The sequence below is a fragment of the Nelumbo lutea genome, chromosome 1, assembly GCF_056320005.1.
Source record: "Nelumbo lutea isolate HS-2025 chromosome 1, American lotus-T2T, whole genome shotgun sequence".
NCBI lineage: Eukaryota > Viridiplantae > Streptophyta > Magnoliopsida > Proteales > Nelumbonaceae > Nelumbo > Nelumbo lutea.
This window is the reverse complement of record NC_142684.1, coordinates 162,960,806-162,979,228: the sequence shown is the minus strand read 5'-3', so window position 1 is coordinate 162,979,228 and position 18,423 is coordinate 162,960,806. Positions and strand designations below refer to the sequence as shown.

General features: G+C 35.2%; 1 protein-coding gene across 1 annotated transcript; it reads right to left on the bottom strand.

The window, feature by feature from the left end:
• Nucleotides 1–2,140: 2,140 nt before the first annotated feature.
• On the bottom strand, nucleotides 2,141–10,549 carry LOC148878831 (RNA-binding ASCH domain protein). The gene is made up of 7 exons (XM_088960207.1): nucleotides 10,223–10,549; nucleotides 8,698–8,841; nucleotides 7,878–7,945; nucleotides 7,717–7,767; nucleotides 7,508–7,567; nucleotides 6,931–7,386; nucleotides 2,141–2,464 (listed from the first exon to the last, which is right to left on the bottom strand). Exons 1-7 carry the CDS (start codon nucleotides 10,344–10,346, stop codon nucleotides 2,420–2,422), a joined length of 948 nt encoding a protein of 315 aa, XP_088816333.1. The 5' UTR covers nucleotides 10,347–10,549; the 3' UTR covers nucleotides 2,141–2,419.
• Between the last annotated feature and the right edge of the window lie 7,874 nt (nucleotides 10,550–18,423).

Below are 18,423 nucleotides of genomic sequence, written 5' to 3'. Positions count from 1 at the left end.
CTAGCACCCAAAATTGAACACCTCACCCCCTAAAACCATAAATCACCCATATCGAGGTTTTCATGCATGAACTGCCAAACACCTGAAAGACACTTATGCCTCTTAAGAAAGGCAAAAATGCTATATTGAGAATAGGACCGTTGTCAAGTTTTCACTAACATTATTCAAAATGAAATAGTTTTCTAAGACAAGCCCTAACTTCATTGGACGCTTAATACCCATTGCAAGGAATATTCTAACTAGAGTAAATACATTTTGTAAGTCTTGAGAGGTTTCTTCACTCCATATCCTTCTGTTTGTTGTGGGCCTCTTTAGATCCATTTGACCCTGCCAACCAGTCTAGGACCCTTGAAAACCTCACCCCCGCCAAATTTCACCTAAAAACTCCATCCCTAGCCTTAAAATCAAACAAGATTCTATTTCACAAATTGTCATTCGCCCATACAACTTTCTTGTGATATAGCATCAACACAGTAGCTTTCTTGAGAAAAATTTTGGCCAAACGTTGGGTTAATACCCCAATATCACCTCATTTAGACCATTTTACCCCTAAAAACCCTCAAAAATACCATAATACCCCTCACCATTCTTCCTACCCAGAATGCCCCTTAAATCACCTCAATGGGACTATTTCAGCTCTGAAAACTCTCAAAATATCCAAAATACCCTCCATCCTCCCACTCCCCAAAATACCTATATTCTCACCACCTATGTACACTTCTCCCCCCACCCCAAAAAAAAAAAAAAAAACTTCAAAAATACCTAAACTATCCCTAATTTTCCTTTACCCCAGAATGCCCTTGCTTATCAAATTTTTGGACCCTCCTACCCTTAAACATTCTCACAATACCCAAACTACTCCCTTCCTAAGCCTATAAATAGGGGTGGGAGGGGTGACCAGAGGAAGAAAAAGAACTGGAGAATTGAGCCACCCTTCATCTCAAGACACATTATTATTGTCACCTCAGCTGGATTTAATTCATCCCTTGAGAAATTTTATTCTCTTGATTTTTTTTATTTACTAAATTCGTTTCCCCATTCCTCTTTTCGTTGGAAAAGGGAGGAAGAGAATTCGAAGAAGGGAAAAACCATCATCGCTGGTCTAAAACCAGCTTGCAAGGTTTTTAAAACCGATTCAAAGAATAAACCGGTCAGGGGTTTGGTTCCTGGGTTGAATGGTCTAATCGTTCGAACCGAATGATCGGCCCATTCTAATAAAAAAAAATTTAAAAATAAAAAACGATCAAAACTGTTGAACGGTTCAAATAGTTCAACTGTCCGAATCAACAGTTTGCTGACTAAATTAACGATTTTTGGCAAAAATCTGATTTTGAGAAAAAAAAAAAACAGAACCAGCCACCGGTTCGTTGTTTTAACGGTCCGGTCCACTTTTGAAAACCATGTCAGCTTGAACGAGGATCTACAATTCTACATCATCACCCCTTTGTCGTTCGGTGCTATCAACATTAATCCCCTATTTCCCCACTCTTCTTTTCACATTCGAAGAAGAGTGGCAAGATTTTGGAGTGACAAGACGCCTGTCTACACCGACTTTTCGTCTCCTACCTTACACCAACTAATAGTAAACGCATCTAGGTTTCAATCGAGTTAAAGCTTACAAGAGTTCTTCCTTCAGTCCTATGCGTAGTTAAGTCCTGTCTTGCTATTAGTTCTCTTTTTTTTGTCGTTCTATTTGGACTAAGATGATGAAGAAGGGTTAGGGTTTCATCCATAGCTCGATACCTTCCCATTCACGAGTACAAGCTGGTCCTAAGAGAGGTCAAAAGGAGGGACCTCCAGTAACACCCCACTCATTGGGACCTCCAGTAATACCCATCCCTATTTAGTATTATATAAAACACTGAGGAACTTGGTCACCGCCACAATTTCAGGGTTGCTAGCAATAGAAAAAACGACCCAGGAAGTTGAAGGCCGCCACTGCAAGCCCAAGCACCGAGTCATTGCTACATATGGCGGTCGTCGTGCAAGGTTTAGACTCCTTCCGGCATCGATCTATTGGGCCAAGCACAGTCGGGTCCGATTTTCAAAACAATGTTAGGACCAAGACCTTTCATCGTTTATAGAGAGCGCCGTAGAGGTCAGTCAGCATGTCACCGCAACTCCATTAAAAAAATACTGATTATTACCAAATAATACGCATTCATTATTTCAGTAAACTGATTTATCGAATTCTTGAGCATGACAGACACTACAACTAATTTTGATATATGCTAAAAATCCCGAAGAAAAAATAATAAATTACATAATTTACAACTCCATCTTCCACCGATCAAATGGCCCACCAACTAGGGGTTATTTCAGCTCTTTCTCCTCATCGATTAGACACTATTCACACTATGATTTTCAGATTCAAATGTTTTCCCCCAAGAATAGATGGTAATGCCTGAACATGTGGTTGTCATACTTGTGCCGGCCTCATCCCTCTGATCGCTGCAGCAAAAATCTGAAAATTCATGCAATTAGACACAAGTTTGAACTCATGAAGTAGCGAGTATTTTGAATAGAGAAAAATGATCTGAAACATAACTTGCCACATGTTCCCAATCCAAAGTAAAAGTAATGCTGATACGTAGGAGCGTCAATGGACCGGATTTGGGTTGGACCCCGTCCAAATCGCATTTAAATTGGATGAGTTGGACGGTCCATGCTTTGGCATGGGTTGGACTGATCCGTATTATTTTGTTCCTAAGTAATTGGTGGACCAAAATGGACAAGGTCGATTAGTCCGCAAACCACCTGGGGACCGATTTTACTTCAGACTCCAAATCTCCAAGTCTCCAACCTAGGATTTCTCGAAGGGAATTCTTGCCAATGGCTCTTTTTTTCCGACGGTTCTCTCACCGGCAAATCGGTGACTATCTCCGTCAGTTTGCTTGAGCTGCATGACATAGAATATATTGTCTTCACTTCGGACTCCAACTCTCCAAGTCTCCAACCTAGGGTTTATCCAAGGGAACTCTCTCCAACGGCTTTTTTTCCGATGGTTCTCTCACCGGCCAGTCAGCGACTATCTCTGTTAGTTTGCTTGAGTTGCATGTGGAGAAAATGTATTGTCTTACTAGCGGCTATCTCTGACATTTTTCTCTCCATCTGTTTCTCTCTAACATTTTTATCTCCACCAGTTTTCTCTCTTCAACGGCCATGTGGAGAAAATGTATTGCCTGATTGTTAAGTAGTGGTTGTTCTGGCCAGTTGTTTGCTATTTCAGTTCCACCAATTACAAACATCTTTCACATCTTTTGCTTTTTGAACCAAATCATGAACATCCCTGGTGAAAGACCTAGATTTATATACAAAAGTAACCTTGGGTCTGTTTGTTTTCTGTTGTTGTGTTGCTTTTTTTTTTAGTTGTATTTATCCTTTTTTACAATGAAGATATTGCTTACTCAAAAATAAATGGATTGTTCAAGATTTTCATTTCAGGCATTGATTGGCAAGAAAAAGTAGGCAATACATCCATTTTTTGCGGTTGACAAACCAGAAATAGAGATACATTTTTATCTGAATCAGCGGATTTTCTCTTTTAGTGAGAGATTGTAACAATAAAATTCACAGTTTTTCGTTTTAGGAAATTTATGGGCCATCTTGCCATTCCATTGTAGGATTGCATCTAAAAACATCTAGAGATGATTCTCAAAATATTGAAAGAAAAAAGATGAAGGGGGCGTTCTATGTGAATTATTTTTCATGTGAATTCCAAAAACAAATGAGAACCATCTGGTTTGAAAATAGATTGGGTGTGCATGTGTTGTTTCCAAAATTGAAAGATGAAGGAGGTGTTCTATGTGAATTACTTTTCATGTGGATTATACTAGTCCAATCCAGTCCAGGTTGAATAGTTCAATAAGATAGTGGATTGGATTGGACCAGTCCAATAAGACTAGATAAATGTAAGGATTGGCTGGATGTGTAGTGATGGAAGGTGGTGGTACTGTGTGGGTTCCTAAATTTTGCAAAATCTTCTTTGATTGGGAGCTGGGCTTTGTTTGTGAGGTTTTACAGGTCTTAAAAGATAGAGAAGTCAAGGAGGGGCAGCTAGATATGTGGAGCTACAAGTGGAACACGAGTGGAGAGTTTTCAGTTATTGTTCAGTGGTCATTCTAGAATTGCAACAGTAATATACGTTTTAATTTACTGTTTTTTTTTCAGATAACATGATTGATTAGTTTTAGTGAACTATCCATTGCATTCTTAGGAATTTTGCCTTGTTAATTGCTCTGTTTCTTTGAATGTGTCTTAAATGTTGTCATACTCACTCTAGTTATTCTTAATTTCACTAGAGCAGAGAATTAAAAACTAAAATTCAGTTGTTTTTTAAATCCCATTTCTTATATTTTTTATATAAGAAGAATTTATAGATGAATTACTAATCATATAAAAAAGGGCTACTAATTGGTAAGATCCTTATTAAAGATCTTTTTAGACTATTAGAAAATTCTTAATATAAATCTTTCTTTGTCCTCTGCCTCCAACACCCACCTCCTGTGCTATGATATTTTTACTCCAGAACCAAAAGGGATACCAAATAGAAGATGTGTTTCATTAAAGATAGCATGTTCTGTTCTGTCTAATTCATATTGTTGTCTTTGGCTTTAATCCTTTCTGCAACACCCTCATAGTTCAAATGTTTCTGATTCCCAAAACCATTGATAGAAGTAGCACACATGAACCACTTACTACTCAGAGTCAGAGATGAACATCTCACCCACCTAGTCCATCATCTGTCATGTGAGTCTGACAACAATAACATGGTTGGGTTGTGATGATATTAAAAATAACATGGTTGGGTTGCTGTCCTGTGACAGCAATATCTTTTGGGTTAACAAAGAAAAGACAAAATAAGGCAGAGCTTATGGTCCAAACAGTGTTCTCAGATTTGGATCGCACAGAAAATCAGACCAGAATGCTGATGGAGTGATGGGTCATGGAGCTCATGGATTGGTTAACTAGTAACCAGGTCAAAATTCAAGGTTCCAGACATAGATCATGGGGGAGATTCTACTAACTTATTTGAACTGTGCAAGTTGGATTGAATCAAATGGTTATTAGATGTGAGTGTTGATTGTTTCTTGTAACTTTGTGGTTTAATTGGCTGATAGAGTAGTCAATGCAAAGTTCATTTTGAAATGGTAAAACATATTGTTTGAAGTTGGGTAGCTTGAGCATTTTTCATGTCCATAGCCGTTTCCACTGATTAATTAATTCTTACACTTTCTATACATTTGTTTTACTGGCATTGCAGAACTCAGAGTGATGACGACGACAACTTTTTTGGGTAGTTGTTTCCTCCAAGTAAGCTGTGTTTGGAGACTTGGAGTGATGATGATGATTTGTTGCAACACAAATCTTAGGTAATAAATTGGATAAAGGGTCGGATGATCTTGACAGCAAAGATTCATGGTGATTATCAATTTAATATCTTGATTTTCTACTTAAAAAATCTCTAACTCTATGGAGTGACCGATTTACTGTGTTTTTTTTGGTGTGAGTCCTCACTCCTCTCCCTATTCAAATCATGTTCCTGGTTTGGGGTGTTCATCATGAGTGTACCTGGCTAGTGGCTCCTCAAGAAGCCGGAAATAGAAAGCAGAATCTGTTTGGATTCAATTGATAAGTAATAACCTGCATAAGAACAGTATGCAGTAGCTCGTGTATTCTTTGGTTAAGAACTTATCAAGATGGTTGGAATTTGGTTCATTTTTTGTTTGTTTTTTATTAAATTCTAAAAGATTATATTGACAAACTCTTAATATGGAATGAAGTGTTGCATTTCAATCTGGTTTGGACTGTAAATCTCTAATTTTTAAACAACATCCGTGTTTCATGTATAGAGGCTTCATTTAATTTGGACCGGATTGGGTCCAATCTGGTCCATTTGCATTTCAATTGAACTGGATTGGATCCGGTTTGTATGGGGTTTGGACCGGATTTGGTCCGGTCCATTTGTAAATGGACCAATATTGGACTGGATCGGATTAGACCAAATCCAATCCAACTGACAGGCCTACTGATACGTGCTAAATTCATTCTCATTATGTTTTGAGTTATACCTACGCAGGTCGAACATTACCTATACAATAATGACAGAAGAGTACAAATTTGAAATAAATCACAGAGCTAAACACCTCCAATGCTAGAGTATAAAGCAGAAGTAATATATATTTTATTTTCTATTTTATAGGACGTGTAAAACCGGCCATGCTTCGGGAAGCAAAATGCCAGAGAATATCCATCAAAAAAGAAACAAGGGAGCAGAAAATGAGTGCCATACTTCGTAACTTTTGAAGGACTTTGCTTCATGCATTATCACTCTCATTATCATGTGTATATCTTGTGTTCTGCCAGCCTGTCAAGCCTGATTATGGTTGTTTTTGGTACATTAAAAAATTTTGTTTTAACACGTGGCCTTAAAACATTTTGGGTTGATCAATACAAATTGATGAGAAATATGTGATGTCACATCACATAAGAGAGTCAATTCAACTAGAAAAAAAAAAAAAAAATCGTGTGGGAGTGATCATTGGCATTATAGTTGAAACGTCAAATTGGATATTTCGGGCAGAAAAAATCTCGCAAATTTGTATTGAACAACCCAAAACGTTCAGGTAGAGACAGCAATGGTACCAAACACAACCTGTTCTAATATGAATCAGATTCCTGAATTCCCTTTTATCTTTTTTTTATTGTGGATGACCTCTGTCCTAGTTATTTAGATTCAGAAAATATTTGACATGAAAATACAGATTAACCAACAAAATGAAAAGGTCTACAAGGCTTTTTATGACATTAGCGCAAGCTGACAATATATAGATATATATACATATTTTGTCGGCTTTGTGTTATGAGCGTGTATCCTTCATAATGGAATCTGACAAAAACAAAAACAATTCAAGATAACAGGTTACATACCTTAGAAGGAGGTCCAAGATGCTTATTCAAATCTCTCTGAGGAACTTGACTCTGGCTACTGCTATTTCCTTCATAACCCACCGGACTACTTTGTTCTTTATTGGTTTGTGACAACAATCTCTTACCAGATTCATATAGAACAGCAGTTGCACTACTGTCCAGTTCTGTAATTTTGTTCTTTGATGATTGACTTCTCGTGGAATAAGACATATATTTTTCTGGGGTCATATTGGTTGGGGACTTCAGCTCCTTTGAGAACTGTGTAGCTGCAGCTCGTGCACCAGCTATGGCTGCAGTAAGACTTGGTGGCTTCACCAAAGATGGTTTAGAGCCAGCGAAACAAGGGGCAAGTGATCCTGGCTTCAGCGAGAAAGGATCACGTGGATCTGGGAGTGGAAACTTTACTGGAAGTGGCCCCTCAACTGGACAAAGACCTCGGACTGCTGCCTCAAAAATCTGATTCAATTTTAAGAGAAATAAGGACAGAGAAGCAAATGAGTTTTCTCCTGTTTAAAACAATTTTAAAATAATATAAACCAACATTTTGTGGGTACCTTAATTGGAATTTTCCATGTACCTTTTTTTCCAAATTATAAACACCTTGATACCCCCGCATCTCAAATGGAATTACTAATTTCTGCATTTGATTTAAGGAAATAATTCAATCAATAGAACAAAGTAGCCATTCAATCAATAGAATAGAATAGTTATGCAGAAAGATGCATCTTAAGTGATAAAATCTCCAATCTATAGCAACTGCAAAGTTCTGATTGCATGAGTATATACCTGTGGCTTTTCACATAGCCAGCAAAAATCTGTTTGTCCTTCTAGCCTTACCTGTAAATAATAGTGCAAGCTATTAATATTTAGAAAACATTATACTATATTTCACATGCAGCATTTATTTAAACATGGAATACAAAAAGATGGTACAGTTTGGAACCCACCCCTTCAGGTACCTCCTCCCAGCATACCAGTTCTTCACATTTAACACAGCCAACCACGTCAACACAACCTGTCACAAGGACCAAAGTTTAGAATATTTAAAGGAATGTGAGATGTTTCTATAGAGAACATATGACCCCAGAATTAATTCGTAAATTTGCAATATACATTAAAAAGTGAAAAAAAAAATATTGCAAAACACTCCACACACAGTTCAAGCAGTTATTATTTAGTTAGAACAGAAAGTTAAGGCTTAGTAGCATTCTGACACCGTTGATAAAGAGTTCAAACTTTAGCTTCAGGATCAAAACAATCAAATGACACTTATCTTGGGAGACAAAAATTACAAGACTGGAGAAAAGCGATGCGTGCATCCTCCTCTCAGAAGTCATAATAAGCATATCATTGTCTATGTTTGAGATCCTAGGAATACTAGCATAAATATTTTTTTTTTGATAAATGAATACTAGCATAAAAATTGCCAAGTTATATTACCTTAGGATATCAGCAGTATAAAAATACCTCCTCTTCAATACATAAACAAAGTGCATTGCAACAATATACAATTTCATCCATATTTCTACCTCTAATTTTTTATCATACAAGGCCTCGGCATCAGTTCAGTGAGGACACAATTTCGGTCGGTCTATCTTGTCTAGCATATATTTCATTTTTCGAAACCAAGCAGAGAGTCCGAGAATGGCATAAAATCATGATAATGTCTATTCTTCCTCTCTCTCTCTCTCTCTCACACACACACAAATAAAAATTAAAGTATAACAAATATAAATACGAAGATATATTTTTTGTCACTTCAAGTACCTAAAAGTCTTGAAACTGGATAGTGTTCTGGAAACTTGAGATTGGTTATTCCATTAACCGCATAAACCTCCCTGTAGAAGTCCTCCATTGCTTTAATTGTATCTGGCTCTGGCACCTTACTTGCAGCATGAATCCAAAGTCGTCCTTCAAAATGACAAGAGATTGTATATTCAGGACCATTATCAAGGACAATTGTAAACACCAAAAAAGAAGTCTTTCAAGAACAAATTAAAATATGATAGCATTAAAAAACAATTCCATAAGATTGATCAAAGGGAGAGGGAAAAATGAGGACCGGAGGATATTTGTTTGGATTTCCTGTGCTTAGAAGTTTAGAAACTTTAGATGCATTGCCAATAACATTCTATACTTGTTTCTTCCCAAGTATTCATGTTTCACTTTTCCTTGCTATAAAAGGCTCATAAGGGATATGGACAAATTACACCTATTGAACTGCTGATCCATAAACATCTCAGCATGCAAACAGCCATCAGCCAAGGATACCAACTCTAATCACATTCCTTAGTTTATTCTCCTTGGACAGTTTACATACTAACTCTAATCACTCTTTCGTCAGCTACACTTTATCCACATAATATAGTGAACTTGGATAGAATGTATATGAATCAATAATGGTTCATCTGTGAGACTTCCTAGAGTTAAGAATTTTATTCAGTTATTTTCTCACTCTCATTCCACATCCTTTCATGCTAATACTGAACCCCTCTTTAGTGCTTATTGAGCAACCGCTACATTCCAGGATTAGCATCTTTCCTAATCAAAATCAACTTATGGAAATAAAGACCCACTTCCTCTGACAGCAATAAAATGGGGTTCAGAAAAATCAAGGTACATCGAAAAACATGAAACAGAACCACAATGACAATCAAAATTACCTCTCCAAACCTGGAGATCCTTCTTAATCTTACAATGTGAAACACTATAGTCTCAAATATTATATTAAAATACAAAAGAGAATGAAGACATCTACGAATGGGAAAGAACCAAAGACACATAAATATGTAAACACCAACTTGCCCACCTGACTTTCGACTCAAACTCCGCACTCTGAAAATCTCTGTCACATAAGCTTAACATTACTCTCTAAAACCCATTTACTCAGAATCCAGAAAATAAAATAAAATAAAAATTAGTTGCAGTGAACTAGACATAAAAGCTCAAAGGAAAGATGGAAATAAAGCTTACCAACAGAAAAAAAAATACAAAAATAAAAAATAAAAAGCAGATCTCAGCCTCCCTACCTGGTCACATTCTAAAAGACCATAAATGAGGAAGAATAGCCCTACCAAAAAAAATGAAGAAATAATAATAATGAGGAAGCATAACCCACAAACAAGAAATCGTGGCTCGTCCAAAATATCAATTCAATCTTTCAGACTCTCTACTTAGGCGAAACCAGAAGAACAATACTTCTTGTAGTCCGTGTCAAAACTTTTCTAACTCAACCAAACTCAAACCAACAATAAGGGTTTTATTTGAATCACTAGCAAGTAATATTAATTACCCCTGATAGGAGCAGGCCATGATCTCCCTTCTATGCGCTTGATGCCGTAGACAAGCAGCGAAGCCCATGGTTGATGCATCGTCAAGCAAGGGTTTCTGTAGTTCCCCTGTGTTCTTCCTCCCATCTCCCGACTTTGTTTGTATGTTCGGTTTGCAGTAACTTACTGGAATTGACAGGGGGAGAGGGTGGCGATTGGTGTTTGGCGAATTTGACGAAGGCAATGGAAGAATTGATCCTGAGAGGCTGAGAGAGGAAAGGAAAAAATCGACAGAAGTCAAATGGGGAAAGTAACGCACGTTTAATCCGAATTCGAGTCTGACAAAACTTGTGATACCGAAGAAAACACATAAAAAAAATACTTGAAAGTATTTCCGGTATCACGTCTTTTCGGCATCATAGATTTTTTCAAAATAGAAAGAGGAATTGCACAACAAGAAGACTCCAAGGTTTTTGAGGAATTTTTAGGGGAATGTTTGGAATCGTGGCCGTTTTTCAAAAAAACGGTGCCACATCAGATCTATATAAGTATTTCAAGAAGCGCTCATATATCTTATTGTTTGGTTCAGTTGATTATTAAAAAATTGGATATGCCTCGAAAATTGGAACCCCACTGATGCATGAAACACTAAATTCATGCATCAGTGAACCGTTTCCCCCAATGGTTGGCTGATGTGTATCTTAGGTGGTGCTTACCTGTCCGCACATACATGAAAATCGGTGATGAAAATCACAACAGCATAGTATTGATCACTACCTACTTGGCAGAAGCGCTCACACTTCCAAACACCATGTAGATAAACAACCCTTCTAAGGTATATATATATATATATATATACTAAAAACAAAGCGATCAAAAAAAATTCTCCTTCTTTTTTGAATTTTTTGTTTTTATTTTATGTCATTTTTTAAAGGGTTTTAGTATATAAGGGTAACTTTTTGCCCTAAATATCAATAAAAATTAATATTTTTATAAAATAACAAAAATAGGATAAATTTTTTGGAAAAATATCTATAAAGGTCAATGAAACTATTCATCGTCTTCCTCTCTGCCTCTATATTCATGGGAATACAAATCTGAAAAGCTTAGTAGGTTCTTGGTCTGTATTGCTTATATTCTCTTTCTTCTTTAACTTATCTTTTCTCTTGATAAAAACAAGGCCCTGGAAGCTACGACAAAGCAGAGCTGCCAAATCTACCACGTACCTCTGAGTCCAACATCTTTGCACCCTTGTTTGTCCTTGTTGGTATACTGATGGTATAGAAGAGTAGAGTATATGATAGGAAGTAGGAGAGAGAATGCTAGTAGCTTATGTATTTTTTCTATTTCTCTCATTCACATTTGAAATACAAGAGGTTGTATTTATTGTAGCTAGTGTCGGTGGTTGGAAGGTAAAACGACTTTACATTTGTGGTTAATATTATTTGCTCTAGATCCTTCTTTTACAAGGAATTTTTACCACACTAATTTACTTGTTTCTTAAGTAAAATATTCTAGAAATGTGTAGCAACTTCTAATACTCCTCCTTGGTGCATATTTCAGTAACTCCAATCATGTCTCATAATAGTTCAAACTTGCCTTTTGATAGTACCTTTGTGAATATGTCTGCTAATTGCTCTTCAGTCTTGTAGTGTTTGAGTTCTATTTCTTCGTTTGCTTTAGCTTCTCTGATGAAGTGATACTTGATGCCTATATGCTTGGTTCTGCTGTGAAATACAGGATTCTTTGCCATTGCTATAGCTGATATGTTATCACAGTAGATTTCTATAGCTTTCACTTGTGATTCTCCCATGTCTTCAAGTATTCTTTTTAGCCATATAGCTTGGCTTGTTGCCATTGCTACTGCAATATACTCTGCTTCAGCTGATGATTGTGCAATTGTTGCTTGTTTCTTTGATGCCTAAGAAAATATCCCTCATCCAATTGTGAAAGCATATCTTAACGTTCTTTTCATGTCATCTATTGATCCTGCCTAGTCACTATCTATGTAGCCAATTAGTTTTGAGTCATGCGTGACTCCGTACCATATTCCATAGTTCTTTGTTCCTTACAAGTATCTAAATATTCTCTTAGTTGCTCCATATTGAACTTGACATGGACTCTGCATGAATCTTGATAGCAGACTAACTACATACATGATGTCTGGTCTTTTAGCTATTAAATAGAGTAAGCTTCTAATTAAACTTCGAAATTGTGATTCATTTGCTTTTGGTGAGACGTCTTCTTTCTTGAATGCTTTATTGTTGTCTAATGGAATTGATATTGTCTTGCAGCCTTCCATTTTGAATTTCTTCAAGAGAGTCTCTGTATATTTCTTTTGTGAGATGAAGATCCCATATTCTTCTTGAGTTATTTCGATCCCAAGAAAGTAATGCATTAAACTCAAATCGATCATCTCAAAAATTTTCATCATGTCTTCTTTAAATTTCTTGATCATCTTCTCATTATTTCCTGTGTAAATGAGATTATCGACATATAAAGAGACAATAAGTGTGTCATTTGTACCTTGAGTCTTGATGTAAAGTGTTAGCTCACTTTTGCTCCTCTTGAATTCTTGCTCAGTGAAGTAGTTGTCGATTCTACTGTACCAGGCTCGTGGAGTTTGCTTTAGGCCATATAATGTCTTCTTTAATCTGAGAACTTTATTTTCTTGTCCTTGCACCACGAACCCTTGAGGTTGCTCCACATAGATTTCTTCCTTAAGGTAGCCATTAAGGAATGCTGACTTCACATCTAGTTGGAAAATCTTCCATTTCTTTTGTGTAGCTAGTGCAATCAATGCCCTGATTGTGTCAAGGCGTGCAATTGGAGCAAATGTCTCATTGTAGTCACCACATTGTTGTGAGTATCCTTTGGCAACTAACCTTGCTTTATGCTTTTGGGTTGAGCCATCTGAGTTAAGCTTTATCTTGTAGACCCACTTAACTCCAATAGTGTCTTTGTTTTGTAGACGATCTACAAGCTCCCATGTCTCGTTTTTCTCGATCATCTTTATCTCTTCATCCATAACTATTCTCCATACTTCTTTCTTAAAAGCTTCTTCAAAGCTTTTTGGCTCCATAAGCATCAAATTGCATGTCTCATATATCTTTGTTAAGGATTTAGTTCGTCTTGGTGGCGAGTCTGGAGGAGATTATGAGGCTTGTACTGGATCTAATTGTGTTATTGGTTGAGTTGGCAATCCAGTTTGATCATAACCTTCTTCAATTTCTTGTCTTGGTAATAGGGGCATGTTGATACTCTTTCTTTCAACTTCTTCTATCTCCCAATTGTATGCAGCATCTTCATCGAATCTTATGTCTTGACTAATTATGAACTTCTTTGTTTTTAAGCTATAGACTCGATAGCCTTTTGATTGAGTGCTATAGCCTAAGAAGATTCATTTCTCAGTCTTCTCGTCCAGCTTGCCTCTTTTCTCTTGTGGAATGTGAGTGTAGCATATGCAGCCAAAAACTCTGAGATGTTTTGCTGATGGCTTTTGCCCACTCCAAGCTTCGATTGGTGTCTTATCTTGCACAGCTTTGGTTGGACATCTATTGAGCAAGTAGACTGTAGTGCTTACTGCCTCTACCCAAAAATTTTTTGAAAGACCCTTTTCCATGAGCATGGCTCTTGCTATCTCCATAATTGTTCTATTTTTTTCTTTCAAATACTTCATTTTGTTCTGGTGCGTATCCGACTGTGAGTTGATGCTCCATTCCTTTATCTTCACAAAACTTGCTGAATTCATTAGAAGTGTATTCTTTGCCTCTGTCACTTCTTATCGTCTTGATGTTGTGACCATTTTGCTTCTCGACATGGGTTTTGAATTTCTTAAAAATATCGAAGACTTGCAATTTATCTCGCCAAAAGTAACCCATGTCATTCTAGTATAGTCATCGATGAAGAGAATGAAGTACCTGTTTTGATCATTTGATGGAATACGCATTGGACCGCAAACATCTATATGGATTAAATCTAGTGGCTCTTTGGCTCTCCAAGCTTTTTCGATGGGAAGTGTTGTCGATGTTGTTTCCCAAGCATACACCCTTCGTAGACATTGTTGAGCTCCTTGATTGCTGGTAGGTCTCACATCATGTTCTTCTACTAAAGGATCTTTAACCCATGGAAATTGAAATGCCCGAACCTTCTATGCCAGAGCCACGACTCGTCCACTTGCACTTGCATTGCTACATTGCTTGCATATCTCCATTGTATGGGAAAACATCAGTTTTCTTTCATTTTTATTTTTGCAATTTCAAGGGATTTGTCTTGCTTGTCATAGATTATGCAAGAATCTCCCTCAAAATGTAAAGATTATCCTTTATCCATCATTTGACGTACACTTAGTAGGTTTTGATCAATGTTGGGGACCAAGAGTACATCATTGATGTATTTCTTGCCTTGTCTGGTGTCAATGACAATGGTGCATTTTCCCGTTGCTTCCATGAAGTTGTCATTACCAATTTTGACTTTTGTCTTGATTTTATCAAGACTATAAAAGATGCTTTCATTTTTCGTCATGTGGTTACTACACCCATTGTCTAAATACCAAGTATCCTTCTTTTCTTCTAATGCAGCTTGGCAGACGTAGAAGAGATTATTCTTATCATTTTTCTCTTCTGAAAAGTTATCTTGATGGAATTTCTTCAAACAACAAGTTTTTTCAACGTGCCCGAACTTTTTACAACTTTGGCATTGGGGTTTTCCTTTAAACCAACAATCTTTCTCCAAGTGGTTTTTCCTTTTACAAATATCACATGGAGGATACTTGTCATTATTTTCTTTTTGTTTTCCTTTTGACTTTCTCCCATCAGCTTTTGATTTATGACCGCGAATTAATTTTAGACTGAAAGGCATTTTCAGTCAAATTTTCATTCTACCTATCTTGCCTATTTTCATGTGCTTCAAGAGAGCCCATTAATTCAGTTGGTGATAAAGTTTCTAAATCCTTTGTTTCTTCTATCACATAAATTATTGCATCATATTTTTCTGTACAGGAAATTAGTAGTTTTCGACTATTTTCTTATCAGAAATAATTTTCCCATAGGCTCTCATTTGATTTACTATTTCTTTTATTCTAGAGTAGTAATCTTTTGCCGTCTCATTATCTTTCATCTTAAGATTTTCAAAATCTCTTCTAAGCTTCTACAGTTTAATAGTGCGTACCTTGATAGTTCCTTGGAACTCCTCCTACAATGTGACTCATGCTTCTTTTGCAGTTGGCACGCCCATAATTCATGGAAATATATTGTCTGTCATTACTTGCTGTAAGCAAAATAATGCTTGAGAATCTTTTTATTGATTCTCTTCTTGGGCCTTCTTTTGATTTGCTGAGAGAGTAGAAGTGTCTTCAAGAATACTGAATCCTTCTTCGACAATTTTCCATAGATTTTGTGATTGAAAATGGGTCATCATTTTGATGGACCAGAAAACATAATTTTCTCCATGGAAAATTGGAAGAGAAAGAGAAGAGTGGTTGGAATCGGTATTCATAATGAGTAGGAAGGATTACACCTAGTGTTGATCAAACAAAGCTCTGATACCACTGTTGGTATACTCATGGTATAGAAAAGTAGAGTATATGATAGGAAATAGGAGAGAGAATGCTAGTAGCTTATGTATTTTTTCTATTTCTCCCATTCCCATTTGAAATACAAGAGGTTGTGGTCAATATTATTTGCTCTAGATCCTTCTTTTACTGAAGGAATTTTCACCACAGTAATTTACTTGCTTCTTAAGTAAAATATTCTAGAAATGTGTAACAACTTCTAATAGTCCCCCTCCCCCTCCCCCTAGCTTGACCCTTCCCCAGTGACTCCCACACCATCTTCACGTTGAAGAATGCTGGTGACGTCTACTGGAAAACCCTCCCACCTACCAGAGATTTGATACACGTCAGTGTATTTGATGTTGTCACTGTCGTTGTATCCAATTCATTGAAATTCGGTGCGCGTGGCGTTAACTGGAGAAAGTAGGCGTCGGATGATGCATACTTGGATAGCCAGGTTGGCTACTGACTGGTAGCCGAATGCCAAATTGGCATTGCAAAAAGCTATATCAGTGTTGTCATGGTTGAACTCGCGAGGTGGGGTTGGAGTGTTTACTGAATAGATTTTGGCTCCTGATAGGTTTGATGATTGTGGGGTAATTCCAATGGAGGGTGATAATGCTGAATCCGGGGCGGATGACATAGACTATCGGTTACGAACTCGAATGTGCCCGTTGCTGTCAACTTTTGACTCGGTACATAGAGAGTGATTAACCAATCTAGTCCTCCATGCAAGATCATAGGCCAAAGGGAGAGCAAAACAAGCACCAAAGATCTTTGAAACTGTATAAACCAGTATGAACTTCGTGTCCATCTAGTGTGGGTTGTTCTGAGATATGAGGTGGAATGACAACACCGGAACAGCAAACACAACAATGAACTGATTGATGCCAAAGCATTGCTCCAACGTAAATATCTTCTACCACTTCACCGAACCATATGCCACCAACATGGCAAAGTAGAGTGGAACCACCGTGAACATTTCTTGATATTTTTGGCATGAATAAAGAGGCAAAGGAAGATGATGAACAGTGTCACTGCCCCTTTCTTGATATTTTTCTAAAAAATTTATTATATTTTGGTTATTTTATAAAAATATTACTTTTTATTGATATTCAAGATAAAAAGTTGCCCTTATGTGCTAGAAAACCTTTTTGAAACAACCAATGCCATGCACTTTCCCAATAACCTAAATAATCTCTTCTCCTAAATTTTATCATAAACTACCTCCCCCACTTTCTCTAGAATTATCTCTAATTCCCACTTATCTTCTAAATTATCTCCAATACCTATTTATCTCCACAATTATCTCTAATTTAGTAGAGATCTTCTCTCCTAAATTATCTATAATTCCTATTTATCCTCTCCCCTACTTTTTATATATATCTATCTAAAGAAACTTTAGATAAAAAATTTAAGAATTATTTAAATATTCTAAAAAAATTATATAATAACTTTAAAATATTTATTGAAAATACAAAAAATAATTTTATATTTTTACAAAATATATCACAAATTTATGTACTAACAATTTAAATTATGTTTTTTTGGATTATCAGTTTAAATGAATTTCAAATATTTAATAATATGTAATAGCTTTAAATAAATAAAATTCAAATAACAAAAAAATTTAAATAATTTATAAATTATTTAAATATTTATCATAACTATATTTTGAATAGTTAAAATGACGAAATTATCTAATAAATAATTTTATATTTTTACAAAATATATCACAAAATTATGTACTAACAATTTAAATTATATTTTTTCGGATCATCAATTTAAATGTTTTTTAAACATTTAATAATATGTAATAGATTTAAATAAATAAAATTCAAATAACAAAAAGTTTAAATATTTTATAAATTATTTAAATATTTAAATAACTAGATATTTATCATAACTAGATTTTAAATAGCTAAAATAACGAAATTATGTAATAAATTTTAAAAAAAATCTTTAAAGCAGAAAAATAATTGTAACATAATATTGAAATTAAGAATAATTTAATATACTACAAAACTAATAATGAAATTATGTAATAATAGTATAAATTATGATTTTATTGATAACTCAATTCCATAAACAACTGATATTTTAAAATTTAAATATTTTACATATTATTTAAGTATGTAAGTAATTGGGTATTTTAAATAACAAAATATTTAACATAACTACATTTCAAATAGGTAACATAAAGAAATTATGTACATAAATAATTATAACATAATATTGAAACTAATAATAATTTAATATTTTTACATAATATTGTAAATAACTAATTTCACTTATATCAAGTGATAATTCGAGAAAATAACTTTCAAAAAAAATAATATTTATTAATAATAATTTTAAACTCTTAACCTATATTTATTATATAATTATATATACTAAAATTAATATTTATTATATTTCAGTAATTATTTATTTTTTGTGATAAATGTATTTTCAATGATTATGTATAAATTTATTTTGTTTTATTATTTAATAGAAAACTTTCAATAATTATTGGAGATTAAACTATTATTAGTGAAATTTACAATTTTAATTTATTGCATTTTTGTTATAGCTTATTGATTAATATTTATTAGAGATTAAACTATTATTTGAGATTATACTATTTATTAACTAAGTTAATATATTTTTAGTACTTATTGTGTTTTTGTAATT